We start from the raw sequence: 19,869 nt of genomic DNA on the forward strand, positions 1-19,869 counted from the left end.
TCATCGTCATGGCTGTACAGGCAATGTATCCTCCGAATATACCCGCTACTGAATATGTGATCGGGCCAAGAGCGGATTATGTAGCTCCACTATCTGTTCTGAGGCGATACACTGTCGTTCCGCCTGCTCCAAAAACAAAACGGTTGCTGCCACGGACGTGCGGCGGAGCTGAAGGACTTGCCGTACCAAGCCCAAGACGATCTGTGGTAGTTAGAATCATCGACGTCGAGTTATTGACCCCAAATCTGAGGTCGGTTTTGTGATGTTCCCGATCCATGACGCGTTCGCTGTGGTTGATCGATTGTCATTATGGACTTGGATCTGAAAGTGAACAGGATGCGTATACGACCCGGTTAGAGTCATCATTCGTGTGTAAGAACCTCCAATCCACTACCAGTGATCGAGAAATATTCATTCGTTGCTGTAGAGTTGATCCCAAGCTCTGTCAGCGATCCTACTGCTGTTATATATCATTGGTTTCCATACGCTAAAAACTCATTGATAACGCCTGAGCAGCTGATATCCCCACTCGTTGACAGATTATTGAACGAGAGGGAAGTCGGAATAGATGTTAAAAAGCTTGATAGGTCATAATACGTCGAGCCCTGGCGCAAGTCCGTGCAGGTCAGAGTAGTAGCCGTTACCGAACTTAGGCCTCCGATATTCGAGCTTGAGTCGCATAATAGGAACTTATTTGGCGTTGCGGTACCAAAACTAACTCCGTTTATGTCACTAATCGTATTCTGGCGATATTCTCGACAATCGATGTAGCTTGAAGTGCCTGTTATCGATATCGAGCGCGATAATCCACTGAACGATAAATTTCCATCGATCGTAAGACTTGATAAAGAGCCGAGAGACGTTATTTTGGGTTGGGATCTGGTTTGTAACGTTCCAGGAATATTCGAAGCTCCAAAGCTATTAATTCCGCCGATATTGCCGGACAAATCGATAATCGAAGCTTTGCTGTACGAAAGCAGTTCCCGCTATTACTCCGCTAAGGTAGCCCATCCTGTAATCATCCTTGCTCAAATATAATTCTGCGCATAATCGTATCTCGATAGCCACTCGAGGCTAACGAAAGAAATAATGAAGGATTATAAATGGATGATTGAAATGTAGGCTGTGGATATGAAAAACCGGAACTCATTTTGTTTAATCCCATATAGATCAAACGATTTTAGTCATGAGTGCTATTTCTGACTTCGGGGCTTCGATTCCAAAAAAAATCAAGTCTGCTTCGATGGGTGATATCCCCGCATTGGAAATGAAAGCTTTGCTTAGAATGGTTGTGCTCGGTCCAAGCCGAAGGAAAGGGAAGAACAATCTTTGTATGTTTATTCTCAAGCATTCGCCTCACGTATTTGCTCATCTAACTATCATTGCTCGTAATCCCCATCAAAGGTAATCCCATCAGCTTTATGAGTATCTCCGGGAAAAGTTGGAAGAATTTATCACATTTGCTGACCCAGATAGCCCTCCTAAAGTAGATCAGGTGCGTCATACTCCATTAAGCTCCAACAAACCGGAGCTTGTTATCATCGATGCCTATAGCAATGATAAACTACTTCAGAAGAATATCTTCTCTCATTACTATAGACATGGGCGACACTTTAAACTCTCAACCATATTCCTAAGCCACAGCTACTTTGCCACTGATAAGATGATTCGGTTGAATTTGGAGTACGTAGCGATTCTAAGAGCGAATTCGAAGCGTGATTTACAGATGGTTGTAATGGATTTTAACATCAAAGGCGTTGATGAACGATTAATCGTCTATTCTAAGGGCGGTTTCAGATCCGCTCGACTACTAAGATCTAACGGCTGCTGGCGTCTTTGACGCAGCCTCTCGACCACGTGAGAGCGAGAGGGCGCATCCTCAGGATCTTAGGGTAGTTTCGGGGCCGATAGATTGCGATAGAGAGTTTAAAGGCTAAAACGAGCTGATCTTAATATAGCAAATATTAAGGATATCATAATTACTACAAGTAATAGGAATGTGCAATTACATTTTGGATAGTGGATTAAAGTGTAAGGCAAAGCCATCGCAAGAGCGTTGTGGTATGCACACATTATCGAATTTTCCGCCCACTGAAATTTTCTCACCAGAAGTCAGTGAAGATGTGATGAAAAAATAATTTCAGCTCCGATGAATGAAATAATCACTTGTTTGTGCGGATCATCGATGGAGAGATGGAACTTTGCAAAGCACTGTAATAAAGAAAAACATTCGAAGTGGATCAAGACAATGCCATATCCGCAAGGTCTTGGTTGGTGGGTCCGGACTATAGTAAATGGTAAGCAAGCTACTTAATTATTAAACTTTTTTCAAACAAAAGTTAAGACACTATGTATATAGATACACATAACTAATAACATATCGATCGAACTAACTTTTGGAAATACAAAGGCACACCGATCGAAGAAGTATATGCTTCTAATTCCGGGTATTGTCAATGGATGCACAACCAACCCAGTCTCAATATTACTAAGGATATCAAGATTTTCCTTCACTCCAAGTTTCTTAGCAATGCTACTTATATGATGAATTGGGGCAAGGACAAGGAAAAGACGCTAAAGCAAATTAGTCACACCGATTCTAATTATATCTATTGGCTTCGTAAGAACCCATTCGTAATTGACAAATGTCCTAAGCTACTCAAGGAACTTAATTAAGCGATATGAATATATTTAATTTTTTGTGCCTATGACAAAAATTACTAAAACATTTTCTAACTAAGCAGTGGTAAAATCTAAAATTGTCCCGGTTAAGCGATCCAGCGCTAGCTCTTGTTCATTCACAACCAATACAAGCATGTTGGTTGCCTGGTAACCAGCGTTAGCCCTTGTTCGCTCACAACCAATACAAGCAGGTTGGCTCCCTGACAACCAGCGTTGACACCCTGAACGTGAATAGCCTGCGGTACATCACGCTCCATCAGGCGGCTAACGTCAGCGATAAGGACGCGGTTAGTTAGAGACCACGTCTGATAGTCAAGAAGACCAATCACCAGCTCGGGCGTTAGTTCACCGTTAATCGAAGCAATCTTAGCGATCTCGTTAGTAAAGTGGTGGAAGTCATAGTCATGGCTGATGTCGAAAGTCTGTTGCGAACAAACGCGGACGTTAAAGTTGCGAATGCTCGAGCCAGGGTGAAGAGTCCAAGGAGCCGAATCGAAAGAACTCTGAAACGCTTGGACAGCAGCAGAAGCAAAACAACCGGTCTGTTCGGCAAAAGGAGGGAGGATAGCATACTTAGCGTTTTTAACAGAAGCCGAAAGCTGGAGATCAAACGCAGCATTGAGCTGAGTCGACGGCTTACCAATACCAGCGCGCTGGTAGAGCCATTGGGCATAGGAATCGTTGTATCGAACCTTTTTAACGGGCTTAGAGACGATGGCCTGAGGGTCCTCCAAATGAACGAAAGGAACATACAGTCGAGAAGTGGTGGAAGGCATGTAGGCTCCAACAATTGTAGCCTCAAACGAGTCAGCCACAGCACCCCAAGAAACTGCAATGGAATCAGCGACACTGAGAGCATTGTACATTGGATTTGGATTGGTCGCAGAAGCAACCATTGCTGGACATACATTGCCACTCGATTATGTTGTTCCCGTTAGCGTCATATTTCTCGATGCATCAACATCAATAGCTGAAGTGCCTTGGCTAACGCGGAAACGAAGGCGAATATGTGGATCAGCCATCAAGTCAAGCTCCTTGAAAATCGGATGTAAATCAACAAGCTTAATATTAAGCATATAGCTCCACGTCCCCATAATAGCACCAGGTGAATCAGCGCCAGCTACGAACGCACCGCGACCAAGTTGATTTACTATGGTAGTCGTGGCAGACGCAGCACCAGTAGAAGGCCACGACGTAGATGAGTCAGCTCCAGCATTTGAAGGGATAGAGATAAGACGCTTAGTAAAACCATCTTTTGCTACCTATGACGTAGCATAAATAGTACCGGCGGGGAAGGTAGTAGAGACTGCTGTGTTATTCAAATACCCGTCTCCGGTAGTAGCGGCTGCACTACTGTACTTGGTTGATTGAGCAGCATTTGGGTATAGAAACGCTTCAGCACCATGCTTCGCAACATACTGAGGGCTGTTCCCAGTCTGAGCACGGATATTGCTCCAAAATAGCTTGTAGTCTGCCATCGAGACAATGGTTTTACCATTGAGCTCAAGCGACATCGAATCGATGACGTTAAAGTGCCACTCTTGAGACCAACACAAAATCGGTTGGCGGTATTATTGTTTTTTGTAGCGTGCGTGTTCTTCATCGAAACCTTGTACGGTAGGATAATGTAAGCATCGCGGAGACAGGCAAATTCCACACTACCATTAATCTGGGACGTAGCGTCGATAGTGAAAACACCGTTTTGGTACGAACCTTGGTTAAGATCGATAACATAAGACACGAGCTTGCCAGAGGAGACCTTAATCTCCGGATCACTCTTGAGCGAGCTCTGGTGAATATATTGGTCAGAAAGTTGTGTTTCAGACATCGTTGAATCCATGTCTTGATCAAAATAGTTTTGTTAAATTTATTATTATGAACAGCCTTGTTAAGCCAATTACCAGTGATCACGATCTCATTGAACTCGCTGAGAAGATGGTGGCTCAGCTCGATAATATTTTCGAATCAAGTGAGATCTCTCAGCCGCTTCCGAAGAATGGATCATATTTGATTTTACTACGACAACCTAATATGGATGTAGGACACTGGACAGCTGTTCACAATGGCAAATATTTTGATAGCATGGGAGAAGCGGCACCTACGAAATATGGAGTCGGGCGATATAATACCAAACAATATCAAAGTTCGTAGGCCAAATGCGGACCCTTCTGTATGCTTTAGTTATATTTCAAGCAGCGCAACAGACCTGATGTATTTAAGAACATGAAAGATCTGAATTTCTCAATTCTGTATTAAATATGTTTTAGGGAATATAGCAATAATGTATCGCGATTTGACGATTTCCAGCGATGTTCCAGCCGCCAAGCTGACCAAAGCTCTCAAGACAGGCAATCTAAGTCTTACTGCAAACCAACTCAAGGGTGCAGGCTCTGTGATCCATCTCCACCCAGCTTCGTATGAGAAAGCACTAAAGGCTCGCAAGGCAGGTCGTGGTGTTAGACTTGATATCACACGTCATGATATCAATAAAGGATACAAGAATCTCCAAGGGGGATCCATTTGGAGTAAAATCAAACTGGGTGACCGACAGCATTCAAATTTGTATAAGACAGCGGATTGCTTTCAAAGGGATTAGCCGCGGCGGTTCCGGCTCTTGCGTCAGCGTTTGGGGCCTCTCAAGCAGCAATCCCAGCGAGAGCAGCTATTAAGTCATTGACCAGAGTTGGTTTAAATGACTCTGAAAGTGATATAGAGAAAGTGGGAGGACGTGTATCTATAGCGGATGTTAAGACGGCGCCAAAACGGCTCTCGGGTATTCTAAACGTAAGAGGGTTCTAACTGGTGCAGTCGATGCAGGTGAGAAGTTTCTACTATCAAAAGCAAGCAAACGGAACATGAAACTCTAATCAAGTCAGTGCGAGGTGAGGTAAAGAGACGTTATGGTATGGGAGTTTCTAGGAAATTAGCTAAAGGCAGTCATGAAATGAAGGCTAAAATGGCCGCTTTGCGTGCTAAACGGCGAGGGGGAAATTTTCGGTTTTGAGAGTTGAATAAAAAAATTAGTCATTCGATTAGTTATTTTTTTGGACGAAGCAGAAGCATGATGCTCAATGAAGTGTCGTGGAACTTAACCATTGTGGCATTCTAAGTAAAGGGTGAGATCTTAATTGATGTGCGTGCTCCATTATGAAAGTTCATCCAGGTATATTGACCTGGCTTATAGCTGATTGATTGACCTACCTGAGCATCACCACGATCAAACACACTAAGAACATCACAAGAGGCTACATACTCGTTCTTACTTAGATCACAACGAACGATGTAAGAAGATGTAGGATGGATCTGAGGAGTTGTATTACTGAACTGAGCACTTGAAAGCCGTTGCAGGCACTGAAGGATACGTACCAGTAATTAATCCTACTAATTTACCAAAAGCGACACTATCGATGATGATGCGAGGGACACGCGTTGTTGATGACAAACCAGTACCGCCTGACAAATAACGACCACTTGCCGGAAGTGCCACCAGCAGTAGGAAGTGTCGTTGACGTAGTGCTAAAATCGAATCGGGCAGCATAATCACACCGTTTTCCGTTAGTTGAATATAGAAAACGATTCACCCGATGAATTAATTAAATACGCTCCATCATTTACGAGAGCTGTCTGGATGCTTTGATTTATATCAGTATAGTAAAGCCCACCCATCAGGCAAGTTAACAGATACAGTGGATGTGGTTCCAGTTGTCGAAACTTCAATTTTAAGGAATTATTCCAGAATTGAGGGGCGTCAATGTTGTATTCAGAGTTATACATCGAAGTCTCTTGAACTGAACATGCTACATCTTTAAAATCGGCATCACTACCCGGGAAGCTGTATTTCCATGTGCAGTTGTATCCGTCTTGAACGAGGTTAGTGGAATCGAGTTTAACAAACGAAGTGCACATGATTTATGTATATTGATTCACTCAAAATATTTTCAAATTATTGCTCAATATCGATCGGCCTATCGATGTTATATCTGATTTGACCTTTGACTGAATCCACGAACAGCATCTGGTCTTTGCGCTCCGTTGCTTTATTGTAGTAATAGACGATTGATCGTTCATCAACGCCTTTGATGTTAAATTCTTTACAACGATCTGTAAATCACGCTTTGAATTCGCTCTTAGAATCGCTACGTACTCCAAATTCAACCAAATCATCTTATCAGTGGCAAAGTAGCTGTGGCTTAGGAATATGGTTGAGAGTTTAAAGTGTCGCCCATGTGTATAGTAATGAGAGAAGATATTCTTCTGAAGTAGTTTATCATTGCTATAGTCATCGATGATAACAAGCTCCGGTTTGTTGGAGCTTAATGGAGTATGACGCTCCTGATCTACTTTAGGAGGGCTATCTGGGTCAGCAAATGTGATAAATTCTTCCAACTTTTCCCGGAGATACTCATAAAGCTGATGGGATTACCTTTGATGGGAATTACGAGCAATAATAGTTAGATGAGCAAATACGTGAGGCGAATGCTTGAGAATAAACATACAAAGATTGTTCTTCCCTTTCCTTCGGCTTGGACCGAGCACAACCATTCTAAGCAAAGCTTTCATTTCCAATGCGGGGATATCACTCATCGAAGCAGACTTGATTTTTTCGGAATCGAAGCCCCGAAGTCAGAAATAGCACTCATGACTAAAATCATTTGATCTATATAGGATTAAACAAGATGAGTTCCGGTTTTTCATATCCACAGCCTACATTTCAATCATCCATTTATAATCCTTCATTCTTTCTTTCGTTAGACTCGAGTGGTTATCGAACATACGATTATGCGCAGACTTATATTTGAGCAAGGATGATTACAGGATGGGCTACCTTAGCGGAGTAATAGCGGGAACTGCTTTCGTACAGCAAAGCTTCGATTATCGATTTGTCCGGCAATATCGGCGGAATTAATAGCTTTGGAGCTTCGAATATTCCTGGAACGTTACAAACCAGATCCCAACCCAAAATAACGTCTTTCGGCTCTTTATCAAGTCTTACGATCGATGGAAATTTATCGTTCAGTGGATTATCGCGCTCGATATCGATAACAGGCACTTCAAGCTACATCGATTGTCGAGAATATCGCCAGAATACGATTAGTGACATAAACGGAGTTAGTTTTGGTACCGCAACGCCAAATAAGTTCCTATTATGCGACTCAAGCTCGAATATCGGAGGCCTAAGTTCGGTAACGGCTACTACTCTGACCTGCACGGACTTGCGCCAGGGCTCGACGTATTATGACCTATCAAGCTTTTTAACATCTATTCCGACTTCCCTCTCGTTCAATAATCTGTCAACGAGTGGGGATGTCAGCTGCTCCGGCGTTATCAATGAGTTTTTAGCGTATGGAAACCAATGATATATAACAGCAGTAGGATCGCTGACAGAGCTTGGGATCAACTCTACAGCAACGAATGAATATTTCTCGATCACTGGTAGTGGATTGGAGGTTCTTACACACGAATGATGACTCTAACCGGGTCGAATACGCATCCTGTTCACTTTCAGATCCAAGTCCATAATGACAATCGATCAACCACAGCGAACGCGTCATGGATCGGGGACATCACAAAACCGACCTCAGATTTGGGGTCAATAACTCGACGTCGATGATTCTAACTACCACAGGTCGTCTTGGTCTTGGTACGGCAAGTCCTTCAGCTCCGCTGCACGTCCCTGGCAGCAACCGTTTTGTTTTTGGAGCAGGCGGAACGACAGTGTATCGCCTCAGAACAGATAGTGGAGCTACATAATCCGCTCTTGGCCCGATCACATATTCAGTAGCGGGTATATTCGGAGGATACATTGCCTGTACAGCCATGACGATGACGAGTGACCGCAGATTGAAGTGGAAAAATCAATCGTGTCCGCTCGAACGCATCAAAAGACTCTACGATAATTGTGATGTAGTTTTGTATGACTGGATTGAATCAGAAAATAGACCTGGTGAAGAGGTGGGCCTCGTAGCTCAAGACCTTGTCTCAGTCCACCTAACCGATTTAATCAGTGTTTTCTATCGTGAGGATATTCAGGAAGGCGAAGTCCTATCGTTTGAACCAGCCAAAACACAGCTTAACGTTGATTACAGTCGAATTGCAGCGTACAATATGAAAATGATTTAACATCTCTTGATTCGAATTGAGGACTTGGAAGCAAAGGTATCATCTCTAATATAGACCATGCCATTCACATTTCGTATTTTGATGAGAAAAGAACGTTAAGGAGGTGTTGTGTTTGATGATGGTCGAGCTGTATCTTTTGGGGGTATTAAGGTGTATTAAGTGGTAACAGTATCGAGACATCACGCCATTGAGAGCATTCAGTAAGTACGACCATGGTAATATTGAGCGAAAACAGGCATGGACTTATCGATACTTCCAAACCATACACCGCTTCTTGGTTCTCAAAAACGTTTCTTTTGCGATGGTTAGACCACAGTCCTAATAACCATGGGTTGCGGACCAAGCAAAGTGCTAAAAACGAATTTAACAACTGATGAACCAGGTCAAATCGTTGAACCAGCAATTCTGCGGGCCGATCAAATTGTGGCTCTGGGAGATAGCGTTTTCCTACCTACGAAAAATGATAAAGGAGAGTCAGCTATCGTAGAGATATCAGTGAATAAAAAAAATAGAGATTTACAAGGGATACAAGAATCGCCTTGTAAGAGAAGGGATTTCTCCTTAAAGAACTGACGTTAAATAGCAAAGGTCTTCACAGTTTTATCTTTTTTCTTTCTTGTATAAGCCCATCCTCTTCCTCCCTCGGTCTGAGTCGATGCATTAACCTTCTTTATGGACTTATCAAGGTCAGCAGCCCAAACAGCTGCCTGAGTCTTCTGTGGGCGGTCATGAATGATGAGGTTTTTCATGATAGATTTTAGCTCGGCTTTGTTGATCCGCGTTGTCTCCTTAGCTACCTGCTGAGCTGGAAATAATTCGGCGGCTGAAAAATTAACATGTTTCTATAGTAGTCGCGTAATAATTTCCTTGAACTCTTTATCATCAATCATTCGATTGCTGTACATATCCACACTAAACGATTTAAGTTGCTTAACGATTGAAAGATTATCACTTCCGAGTTCGAGTTCATCTTTTAGCTTAGCATATTCAGCTTTTAGAGCTTCTAACGGATTCTCAACCCGATCATGGAAATTGTACGGAAGATGCGTAATCGCGAGAATCTCCTCGAAAAGCTTTTTATTATCGATACTGAGCTTGTCGTACTCTGTCTGATCGATATGCTGCTTGAAGGCGAGAGTTCGAATCATTGACTGTAGCGGATCACTGATTACGCGCTTTGGTCCGCACTTGCGTCGATTCGGTTGAACAATGACCAGAGTTTTGTTATCAAGATTGGGGATCCGAATGTACTTCGAACCGAGCTGACGATAGATGTATGCGGATGGGGTGGCTATACCTTGGATCTCGTTGAGGTTGTATGTTCTCCCGCGAAGGACAACCCCTTCAAGCGGGGCGACACCAGCACCTCTTAACCCACGACCCTGAAGCTTCCGCTAAACCCTGACCACACGCCTGTCGGCTTTACCTGATCAACCATGTTATTCACAGTTTGGCGAGCTGTGTGCTCATCTTGTCTATCACTGAATTGATCAACCTCGGTGTAGTTTTTAGCATCGAAGAAGCCTTTAGTCTTGATTTGATAGACAACCTTGGTCGCTTTCATGTCAGCGGTTGCCGCCTTCAACGCTGACCTGGCAGGGTTTAAGTTATTACCCTTTAGGGCTCGCCTCTCCTCATCATATTTCCTCTGATCTTCGCCATACTTCAAGAATGCAGCTTTTGAGTCATCGTGGAGATTTTGCAAAGTGGCATCGCGATACTGAGTACCTCAGAGGATTTGATTCGAGCTGATGTATTTGTCGATTTTGTATTGTCGAGGATGGCTCGATTCAATATCTGAAGATTGGCTTTCAATGGTGGATCATCATTCTCATAGCAATATCGCTCTATGTCTTCAAACCCGATCATCAGGCTACTGAAAGTGTCCATCCATCTAATGGTTTTCATAAGATCGTTGAAAACCTTGCCAGAAACCGCTTTGTTCTCGTGGGTTCAAATGTAAAAAGGTTTTGCTGCGGTAGGATCACTAAAATAGTAATTTTGATTAGCTTTCACACCACGTTTGGTATCTACTATTGGTTTCAGTCTAAAAGGAATTCGAGCTCCTTTTAATACTATTTTGCTGTAGTAGTCCATGAGAATCTTCTTCGCATCGTTTTCAGCATTAGTTAGAGAACTATTCATATCTTCATCAATTCCAATCTTAATTCCATGGCGAGCCTCACCATCGCGTGGCACAAACGCCTTTGCAAGTTTGGTGGTGTCTTAGTTAGTAAATAGATCGATATCGTCACGATCTTTCACTAAATCGATAAATTCTTGTAATGTTGATCTCCAATCGACTTTGTTTTAGTAATCGCTGGCTTGACGCTTCCACTATCAGTACCAAATACACTAATTGATGAACCATCAATCCACACGTATACAGTTCTATCCATCTGAGATGTTTTACCCATGCTCTTGAGGATAGGAATGCATTTCTTTTTCTAGCCAGTCGACTCAAGCACTGGCTTACTCTTTAAAATAGACCAAAGCAATCGATTCTTACTATCAACTTGATCGAATGAGGTTGAAGTCGATGTGTCAAACTCGAAGTTGTCGTCAAGACGTTGTCTTGTACGGAATGCATTATCACCTTCAATTGGATCTGCGACTTTTCGTTTTCGCGTTAGTAAAACGTGATAAAGAGGGTCTTCAAGTCTCATACAACTGCTCTCATCGATTGATTTACTTTCGCCATCATACCAGATGTCCGTAGTCTTCTCCTCTGTAGCCACCCAGTCAATAGATTGACAAGTCTTACTCTTTCTACCCGTTTTGGCTGCAATTAATGACCCCTTTTCACCAATGAAAGTATCTATTATTCTCCTTAACCGTTTTACGCTTAATTGGCTTAATTCGAAGCGCCACCCAATTAGGATTGGCGTTAAAAAAATTCTTAACCCATGATCGCGCCTCCACTTGATCTTCGGAATCCAGGTTTTTCATGTTTGTTTCAGCATCTAAAATTCTTGGAGTATTGTCGATTCTAACATCAGCTGTTTGCTGTGTGTTTTCGATACCAACATCAGATGTTTGAGGTCTCGCCTGAATATTTCTATCAGTTTGGTTAACACGATCAGTATTGTTTGAGCTATTTACCATCTGCACGCCGCTATCTACTCCAACATCGATCATCACAGGTCGAACATTTGGAGTTGAGACCTCAGGGTTTGTTTGGGAGTATCCATCAATCAGTGATTTTTTAATGACTCAGCAGACTCGGATAAGTCGGTCTGAGTTGATTCGGTTGATTTCTTAGGGACTATAGTAATCCCATTTGATATCACTTGCCCACAAAGCACCTTCGTACATCTCTCGCTTGGCTTTAGCTTGTCGAACGCGACGCTGAACATTGTCAAGAAGCCCCTGCCGTTTTTGCTCTCTCTGGGCGAGAGATGAAAATTTTGGAAATATTGTGTCTATATCAAACGAATCATAAAATTATGAAATAAGCTGCCTTACATACTCTTACCAGTAGCTCGACATAAATGAGTCATGACGAAAGGGTAGATACATATGACAGATACGATTTCGCTCATTTAGAAGATTTCTATAATGATCCTTAATGTAATGGAATGGAGCTCCAAAATTTGCTTCCAAGTCATGGTGATACTTACGATTTACTACTGTTTTGCGGAAATTCGCGGCTGCATCAAAATTCAGCAACTCATTCTTGATTCGACTCACCTCCTGAATAACCCGAAGCTTACGTCTAATCTTAACAAGCTCACGTTCTTTCTCTACACAACTTGGGCACATTACTATCTTATTGCTATGTATTAAGTCAGATATTTCCCAAAACGCTCAGAAAAATATTTGAGATTATAAACTTGAGTCAAAAGCTTACAGAGGGTTTCTCTATCAAATTTATTTACAAGCTAATTACGACTTATTTTTTGTGGCGCGGGGTGAAACTACGTCAGCTTTTTCTTGAGCCCCAATACTCCTTTTCAAGCGTTGATCTCCTGTTTTTGCTGACCAGTCGCAGATTATCGTGTGGCTCCCAGGAGTCAGGTTCATCGCCAACCCATCTCACCAGATAATTGTACTTTCCAGAGCGTATCGTTTTGTGACCCAAGATCTTCTCCGCCTCAAGAATATCGCCTCGATTAATAGTAGCATATGTAGTCTCTGTTTTAACCATTTTAAGATCATTTGACGCCTTGTAGATGGTATCCTCATTTCTCGAACTGATTTTGACTCGGTAACCATCATTTCAAACGATTTTTTAGACTGCTTTGCTCCATCGAGCAGCTTCTTTGCTTTTTGAGACGGTATAAGACGCTTGATCCGACGTCAAACTCCATCTCAATTAGTTCGGCTTCCACCTGATTATGACTTAGATCTGCATCTATTACTTGCCTTTTGCCTCATTTGGGGTCATACCAATCGAACGATGAAACGTGGTATTGTGGTTTTTGATAACATCAGTGATAAGCTTTTGCGTAATTCTTTTAGGGGGACAGTTTAGTTGGTCTCTACTTTAAGGTCCTGTTGAATCGCTCGATTTTACCCATGGTTTCGTGATCACCGGGTTCGTTGTTGTACTGCTTAATTTTCTTAGTTTGGAATTTCTTCTGAGCCTGTGAGCTCATGAACTCGCTTCCATGATCTCTTGTTAGGATATTAACTTTGTGGAGACGAACAAACGCTTTAAGCGCTGCTAACACAGCTGCTGTCGTCTTGTTTCGTAAGAGCTTTGCGTACCCCAGTCTTGAGTTGGGGTTGATAGCAGTCAAAATAGGCCGTTTCTCCCAAAACGCAAGATCAATTTGCCACGAGCTGGGGTTACGCGAAGCTATTTTGAAACCATTGATTTATTCTTTTGCTCCTGAAATCGTTGAATATTGGTCTGACTACCATACCAATCCCTTACTATTTTGAAGGTTATCTTAGAATTTTACTCCTTTGCCTTCTGATACAGAGCTTGAGCTCCGATAAAACCGGTTTTGGAGTCATAGTAGAGATTCTTTAGTAGCGCGTCAATGATCTATATTTAAATTTAAAAAAAAAACAGTGGCTACCTGCTTAAATTCAAGTGCTTCAGTCATGATACTATCAGCAAGTACTTGACGTTTGTCATAGTAGTAGTTGAGCGCTGTTTTGTTTTGAGCGTAGGTGATAATAGAATTGGTTTTGTCGATAGTCTATAGCCCTTGTTTGTAGCTTGTAGCGTGATGTAATCCGATACGACAGTTTCAAACCCATCAGGATTAAGAATCTTTTCACCAAAGTAGCTACCAATCCACTTGCGAGCTGGTTTTGCTCGGCTTTGCTTGTGCGCCTCATTGTGAACGAACATGTGCTTACCAATGACGCTCTCATTCGTACAGTCGATCAGTACATTCTTGAAAATTGGAGTCATCTCACCAAAGTACTGTTTGAGGTATTCTGGTGTTCGAATATCGCACTCAAGAAAGCCGAGTACCTTGTCTGCTTTGATATCATCGATGATACCATCATACGCTTCAACCGTAGTCAATGGACCGCATGGCATCCCATTACCAAGGACCCATAAGTATAGAGCGCTAGCATCGTATCTGATAATTTTCTTACAGACCTTACCACCGCGAATCTTCGTTTCATTACGCTTAGCGTAGCGATTGAAGATAATAGATGGACCTCCAGCAATGTTAGCCTTCGTCTTAGAGTAGATATCCTTCTCCTCCTTGTCGATCGAGTAGACCAGTCTGTCCGAGTTGAACTCAAGCACTTCTTATACCGAAACCCCTTAAGCGACATGTCTTTTCGAGTGGTGTTGCACTTAACGCAGTTGACCAAGCCATTACCGTGGATGTGGCCAACATTATTGTTGATACAATCCGCTGAAGCGGTATCAGCAGTCAGCTGACAGTAGCATAGATTACACAGATGATTTGCCTTTGCCTAAATGTATTCACGTGCTCGAGGGTCATACCGAAATTTTGTTTTGCCTTAGCATCCTGACTCTTGTAGCCAGACATGCGCTTAGCTGGAAATTGGAATGCGTTAGCAGGTTTCTTATCCGGGATATTGGAGATTATTGAAGCAGGGTCTGATACATGACCTTCTCTGAAAGACTAGGTAGAGACACTCCATCCGCAAACACATCCAGATCGAAGCGCATAAATAGCTCTCGCTGAGCCTTGATATCGAAGTGCTTAAATAGCTCTCGCTGAGCCTTGATATCGAAGTGCTTAAATAGCTCTCGCTGAGCCTTGATAGCTTTGGTGAAAGGGACTACGTCCCGATTATTGTACCAGATCAGTAGGTCTTTAATCGATTTCATCTCGTAGTAATCCCGCGCGAATTTCACTCGTTCGTAGTCATCGCTGGTAATGCTTGTTCCACGGAGCTTGCTATCAAAAGCTGCTATAGGCGGGATAGCCGTCTGGTTTAGTACATTGAACGCGGTAATGTACCCGTAAGGAAAATACCCCTACCATGACCACAGACACATCTAATTTTGGCATCGCATTTGCAGCCACCGAGATATGCTGTAATATACGTTTTGTAGCTGGTACCAGCTGGTACATAGTTAGTGATATCAATCATTTTCATGTCCGCTGTAGCAATGCACATGTAGCTGGGGGGGGGTTGATGACAGATTTGATGTTGTCGGTACCAATTACGGCAAACAAAGCCTTCTTAATCAAGTTAATATCGTAGTGACCAGAATTGAAGCCGAATACTGGTACCTGGTCAAGCTGCTGTTTCAGTTTCCCATAATCAGACCTTTGCTTACCAAAACCAAGACTGTTATGGAAGTGGAAGAAGTTATCATACTTCCCTCCCTTAATCTAGCTCTTCACATCCGACATCTTGTACTTTTTATCAGAATTAGCGCCTGGGACTTCCATACCTGTCAGACCATGTGCATTGATGATTTTCTGCAGAAGCGACTTATACTATCGACATTGTACTGTTGGATCTTCACCGATACATCACCAATGTATTTGAACATATTCATAAGCAAAATCTTGGGGTCGTCATTTACAAAGCAACGCACCCCCTCGGTTAAACTATCAGCTACTGATACCGACACAGGTATGTGTTCGTTCGCAAAGACAGTATTCTCCCCGTGTTGATTCGCGGTAGGTTTAAGAATGGCCTCAAAGTCATAAACGATGAAGTGATCGATGTAATAGTCAGCATCCTTGATGGAATACTTCGTAAGCAGCGATCGTATCGTGTTCTAAGCCGGTTTGTATATAGTTGGCTCAGTGGGGAAGCTCTCAATATTCATAAGCTGGCACTGGTTTTTCTTGTGATTTTTAAGTCTTTCACCACTCACAAAAATCATTTCACACTTGGGGCACTGATACTTAGACTGGAGCATATCGATGCTCTTGATGTAGAGAGCGTTCTTCTCGTGTGATAGAATATCCATAGCTTCATACCCATTGTCCGACCTACGAATGCTTTCAACATTTCCGGTAGCTACATCCATGCTGTATACGTTAAAACCGAGTTGGGAGCAGTCATCAACCTCATCGAGCTGTAGTAGGTCAATAGGCTTGAAGCTTTAAATAGACTCAACGTATACTTAATCCCCTAAAAATAGCAGTAGCGCTTGAATGCATCCTTCACCTGAGCCTGTATGCTGCTGAGGATCCTTCTTGGTGCTCTGGAATTTGTGCTAGGCGATGCAGTGGAAGCCGCACATGTTGTTAGTCTTGGGGAAGTTGATTACATGTTTATTTTCGCGAATAACCTTAGGAATATTCGCGAACATAAGCATGTAATCAACTTCCCCAAGACTAACATCGCTTTCTCCAAGAGCATGGTCGCGATGGTAGACGAAAATCTTGAATGCAGTGATTGCATTTAGCTTATATCCAGAGATGGGGTAGTTCAGCTTGTCAACCAACTCCATAGACCGAATTTCCGATATCACCTTCTTTCGAATATCAGCCTTGCTGTTGATAGCGACAGGCTTATTGAACACATAAGTGTTAGCGAGATTCGGATAGAAGAAGCGAGTATCATCAGGATCGGCCTTGCTCACAAGTTCGTACCCAAGAGCAATATTTACCTTAAAAGCATTAGCCTGGGTCGAAAGAACGTTCTCGAGCTTATCGTAGAAATGAGTAGCCTCGACACCCTCATATAGGTGTGATTCCATGTGATAACCAGTGTAAAAACGGTACTTGAATCAGCCTTATAGTCAGGCGACATATGCTTCTCAAGGGTTTCAGCTGAAACATTGTACTGCTTAGCCACCAATTGTTTGTTGACTGAACGTGAGCTGCTGCTAACATATACCATCTTACCAGCTCTACCTCGATCCTTAACCCTGTAGCTGCTACCCCATTTGACAGCTTGGATATTTAAATCTCTTTAATCCTGCGAGTTCGTATGCAAACATAATACCTATATATCTTCGTCTATATTAATCTCGTGAGAATCGACTTTATAATTATCGGATCTTGTATCAGGATCGACTTTATATTAGAGCTGACTTTATATCTGAGAAAAAAAAAATAAGCTAAGTTCGCTTTGGTTAAGTTCGGATTTATTTAAGTAATTCTTCTTCTTCTTACGAGTACAAATTTCTTTGCGATTCTTCTCATCATATTCTCGCTGCTTAGCCAGTCGCGTTTGACTTGTTTTAGCTTTGATTCGCTCTTTGTTAAGTTCGTATTGTTCAGGTGAGTACGTCATCTTTACAAACTTTATATTTATCAGGAATAAAATATTATGATAGAAGGCAAAGCTCCGCATTCATGACTTTTTATGCGCGTATTACTAATCTACATATCGCTTGCACCCCTGCGGCCTTACGGCGAACAGTATACCACGCTTTTCAAACAACTCCGGCATCCTTTGCCGCATTAAGCTTGTCGCTTGCTCTCTGCAATGAGGCCTTGGCTCCACATTTTTGTCAGCCTCCTCCAATCACCCGAAAGTCCGAGACTACCGACATTAAAAAGTGTGGACCCCATCGTGGAATTTCTCGGTCAGCAAAGCAACCAGTGAGAAAGAGCAGCGATGGAGGACAAGCAGAAACCTCACGAAGACGTCCTTACGCGACTCGTGCGCGACTTGGAAACGAAGACGACTTTGTGCTACGTCAAGGACTATCCTGGAGTGGAGCTGGAGCAGCTAAATGATCACGCGAAGAAGCTCGGTCCTTTGGCGAACCCCGTTTTTGGCGAGCAGCCGGCGTTCTTCATCGACGAAGGCCGCTTCTGTCCCTATCGAATGATCGTGTATGGCAATATGAAGGTAGCGGCCAAGATCGCTAGAGTTTTGGATGAATGGGCGACGTGGTCTGGAGAAGGAGGCAGAGTGACAACCTCGCAAGGGGCGTTCATTCTGGAGCAGCGTCCCGGAAAGCCCAACGTGAGAATGCCCGACGTGGCATACACACCGCGAGATGATGACAGGAATTTGACTCGTGAACAGATGTGGACGTATCGTGGCGATCCCTATGTCCCCACCTTTGTTGTTGAGATTGATGAGCTCTCTGGTCGAGGCTCTAAACTTAGCGCTCTTGATGGAAAGATGCGAAATGATTATTTCCAGCACGGCGTCCAGTTGGGTTGGCTGATCGACCCACGCCCAGACCTTCAGCGGATGTATGAGTACTATCTTGACGACAATGGAGACGTACAATGCTCTGACAACAGTGCGTGGAGAGATCTTGACGGTGGTGATGTGCTTCCTGGTTTCAAGATGCGCGCACCTGAGTTGGAAATGGTCTTGAACCAGGATTCGGGTTCGTCGTCAGAAGATGAAGTTGATCTGCTGTGTCCCTATCCAAGATGCAACAAGCGATTCCGTTCGTATGGTGCATGCGCTGCTCATGCCGAATGGCACCGTAAGGAGAGATCTATCTCGAAGTACTTAGCCAAGCGTGAGAACTTATAGTTATCCAATGTGAACTCATAGCATTCCAGTGTGGCAACTACGCTTCGACAAGTTCCTATCTAACCATATCGCAGAACTCAAAGCTTACAAATTAAAGCATAGTTGGCGACGAACTGATTTCTTATTCCTGATTGGTGGCTAAGAGAAGGTAATAATAAAATTATCTATTGTTTTATAAATATAGTTTGAATGTTGTCGGTCGAGCGAGTCTAAAGCTAAGCTTACCCCTAATATCCAAAAGACGTTGCTTTCGCTCTCAGGTGGTCTCTTGGTGGTAAATTACGGTAAGGAAAAAAAACTGCGGTGCAATGTTCCATTACCCACTACTTCCGTTAGGGTCGTGATGTCGGCGTTGTTCATGCGTACCATTTCTTCCAGTCCAGACTCGTCACGAGTTCCAATATCCCATGGATTGTACGGGATGATCACACGGACACCACGACGATGGAAGTCAGCGATGACGCCCTTGACGCCCTCGACTCCACCGGGAAGGCCTCGTAGGAGATCCCATTGGTTCCGGTTGTCCACACCGATGTTCGGGTATGAAGGCCAGATCAACACACTGTCAATGGGGCAACACGACTCTGCATCGCATCCACGTACTTGTCCACCGTGTATTGCTGGGTCTCGCGATCGTAGATGGAGCGGTCGTTCATCATAAGAAACGTCTGCACGAAATTCTGCTGCGTCCTTTGAGTTTGCTGGATGTTGTACATGTTGCACGAGTCTTTCGGGTTGTACCGGTTGGTGATCAGCTCCATTTCCTTCCAGGCGGTCCAGTCACGACGCCATGCGGCCACGGACTCGGGGCCATCGGACCGTTGATCACCTCGTAGCCGTCGGGTTGTTGATCCCAAGCGAGTGCTTGGCCGAAGAGGCAGCAGGCCGCGGACAGGTAAAGTCTGGTTAGAGCACGCATGGAGGGTTCGATGTGCGCGCAACGCAGGAACTTGAGGAATGACGCTTCAATTGCGAGGAGCCCTACTCAAAGATCGTCAAACGTAGCGCAGTACAGCCACGGAGCCAATCTGATTTGACATATTGAAAGCAAGTCTCAGCACCTGCACATCAAATCTCTGTCTGGAACAAGGACAGCTTGCGCTGCAAGTTGTAGCGCGATCCAAGTTTCTCTCCCCGCTATATACAGGAGCGGGCTTGAAGTCCGCAAATAAATGCACTATGCATGTAGGTTACGCACTTCGTTTATCTGTC

At 43.4% G+C, this 19,869-nt stretch overlaps 3 protein-coding genes across 3 annotated transcripts; 2 read left to right on the plus strand and 1 right to left on the minus strand.

Moving 5' to 3' along the window:
• Positions 1 to 2,736: 2,736 nt before the first annotated feature.
• On the minus strand, positions 2,737 to 4,510 carry PITG_12388 (uncharacterized protein; the record flags this gene model as incomplete). The annotated part of the gene is made up of 7 exons (XM_002900249.1): positions 2,737 to 2,853; positions 2,901 to 3,511; positions 3,576 to 3,597; positions 3,645 to 3,802; positions 3,860 to 3,944; positions 3,990 to 4,220; positions 4,292 to 4,510. The coding sequence occupies 7 exons, from the start codon at positions 4,508 to 4,510 to the stop codon at positions 2,737 to 2,739; spliced, it is 1,443 nt and encodes a 480-aa protein (XP_002900295.1).
• Positions 4,511 to 4,963: 453 nt separating this feature from the next.
• Positions 4,964 to 5,686, plus strand: PITG_12389 (uncharacterized protein; the record flags this gene model as incomplete). The annotated part of the gene is made up of 3 exons (XM_002900250.1): positions 4,964 to 5,207; positions 5,252 to 5,466; positions 5,528 to 5,686. The coding sequence occupies 3 exons, from the start codon at positions 4,964 to 4,966 to the stop codon at positions 5,684 to 5,686; spliced, it is 618 nt and encodes a 205-aa protein (XP_002900296.1).
• A 12,089-nt stretch (positions 5,687 to 17,775) lies between these two features.
• On the plus strand, positions 17,776 to 18,657 carry PITG_12394 (uncharacterized protein; the record flags this gene model as incomplete). Its single annotated transcript, XM_002900251.1, has 1 exon — positions 17,776 to 18,657. The coding sequence occupies one exon, from the start codon at positions 17,776 to 17,778 to the stop codon at positions 18,655 to 18,657; it is 882 nt and encodes a 293-aa protein (XP_002900297.1).
• Between the last annotated feature and the right edge of the window lie 1,212 nt (positions 18,658 to 19,869).

The sequence above is a fragment of the Phytophthora infestans genome, genomic scaffold (assembly GCF_000142945.1).
Source record: "Phytophthora infestans T30-4 supercont1.26 genomic scaffold, whole genome shotgun sequence".
NCBI lineage: Eukaryota > Oomycota > Peronosporomycetes > Peronosporales > Peronosporaceae > Phytophthora > Phytophthora infestans.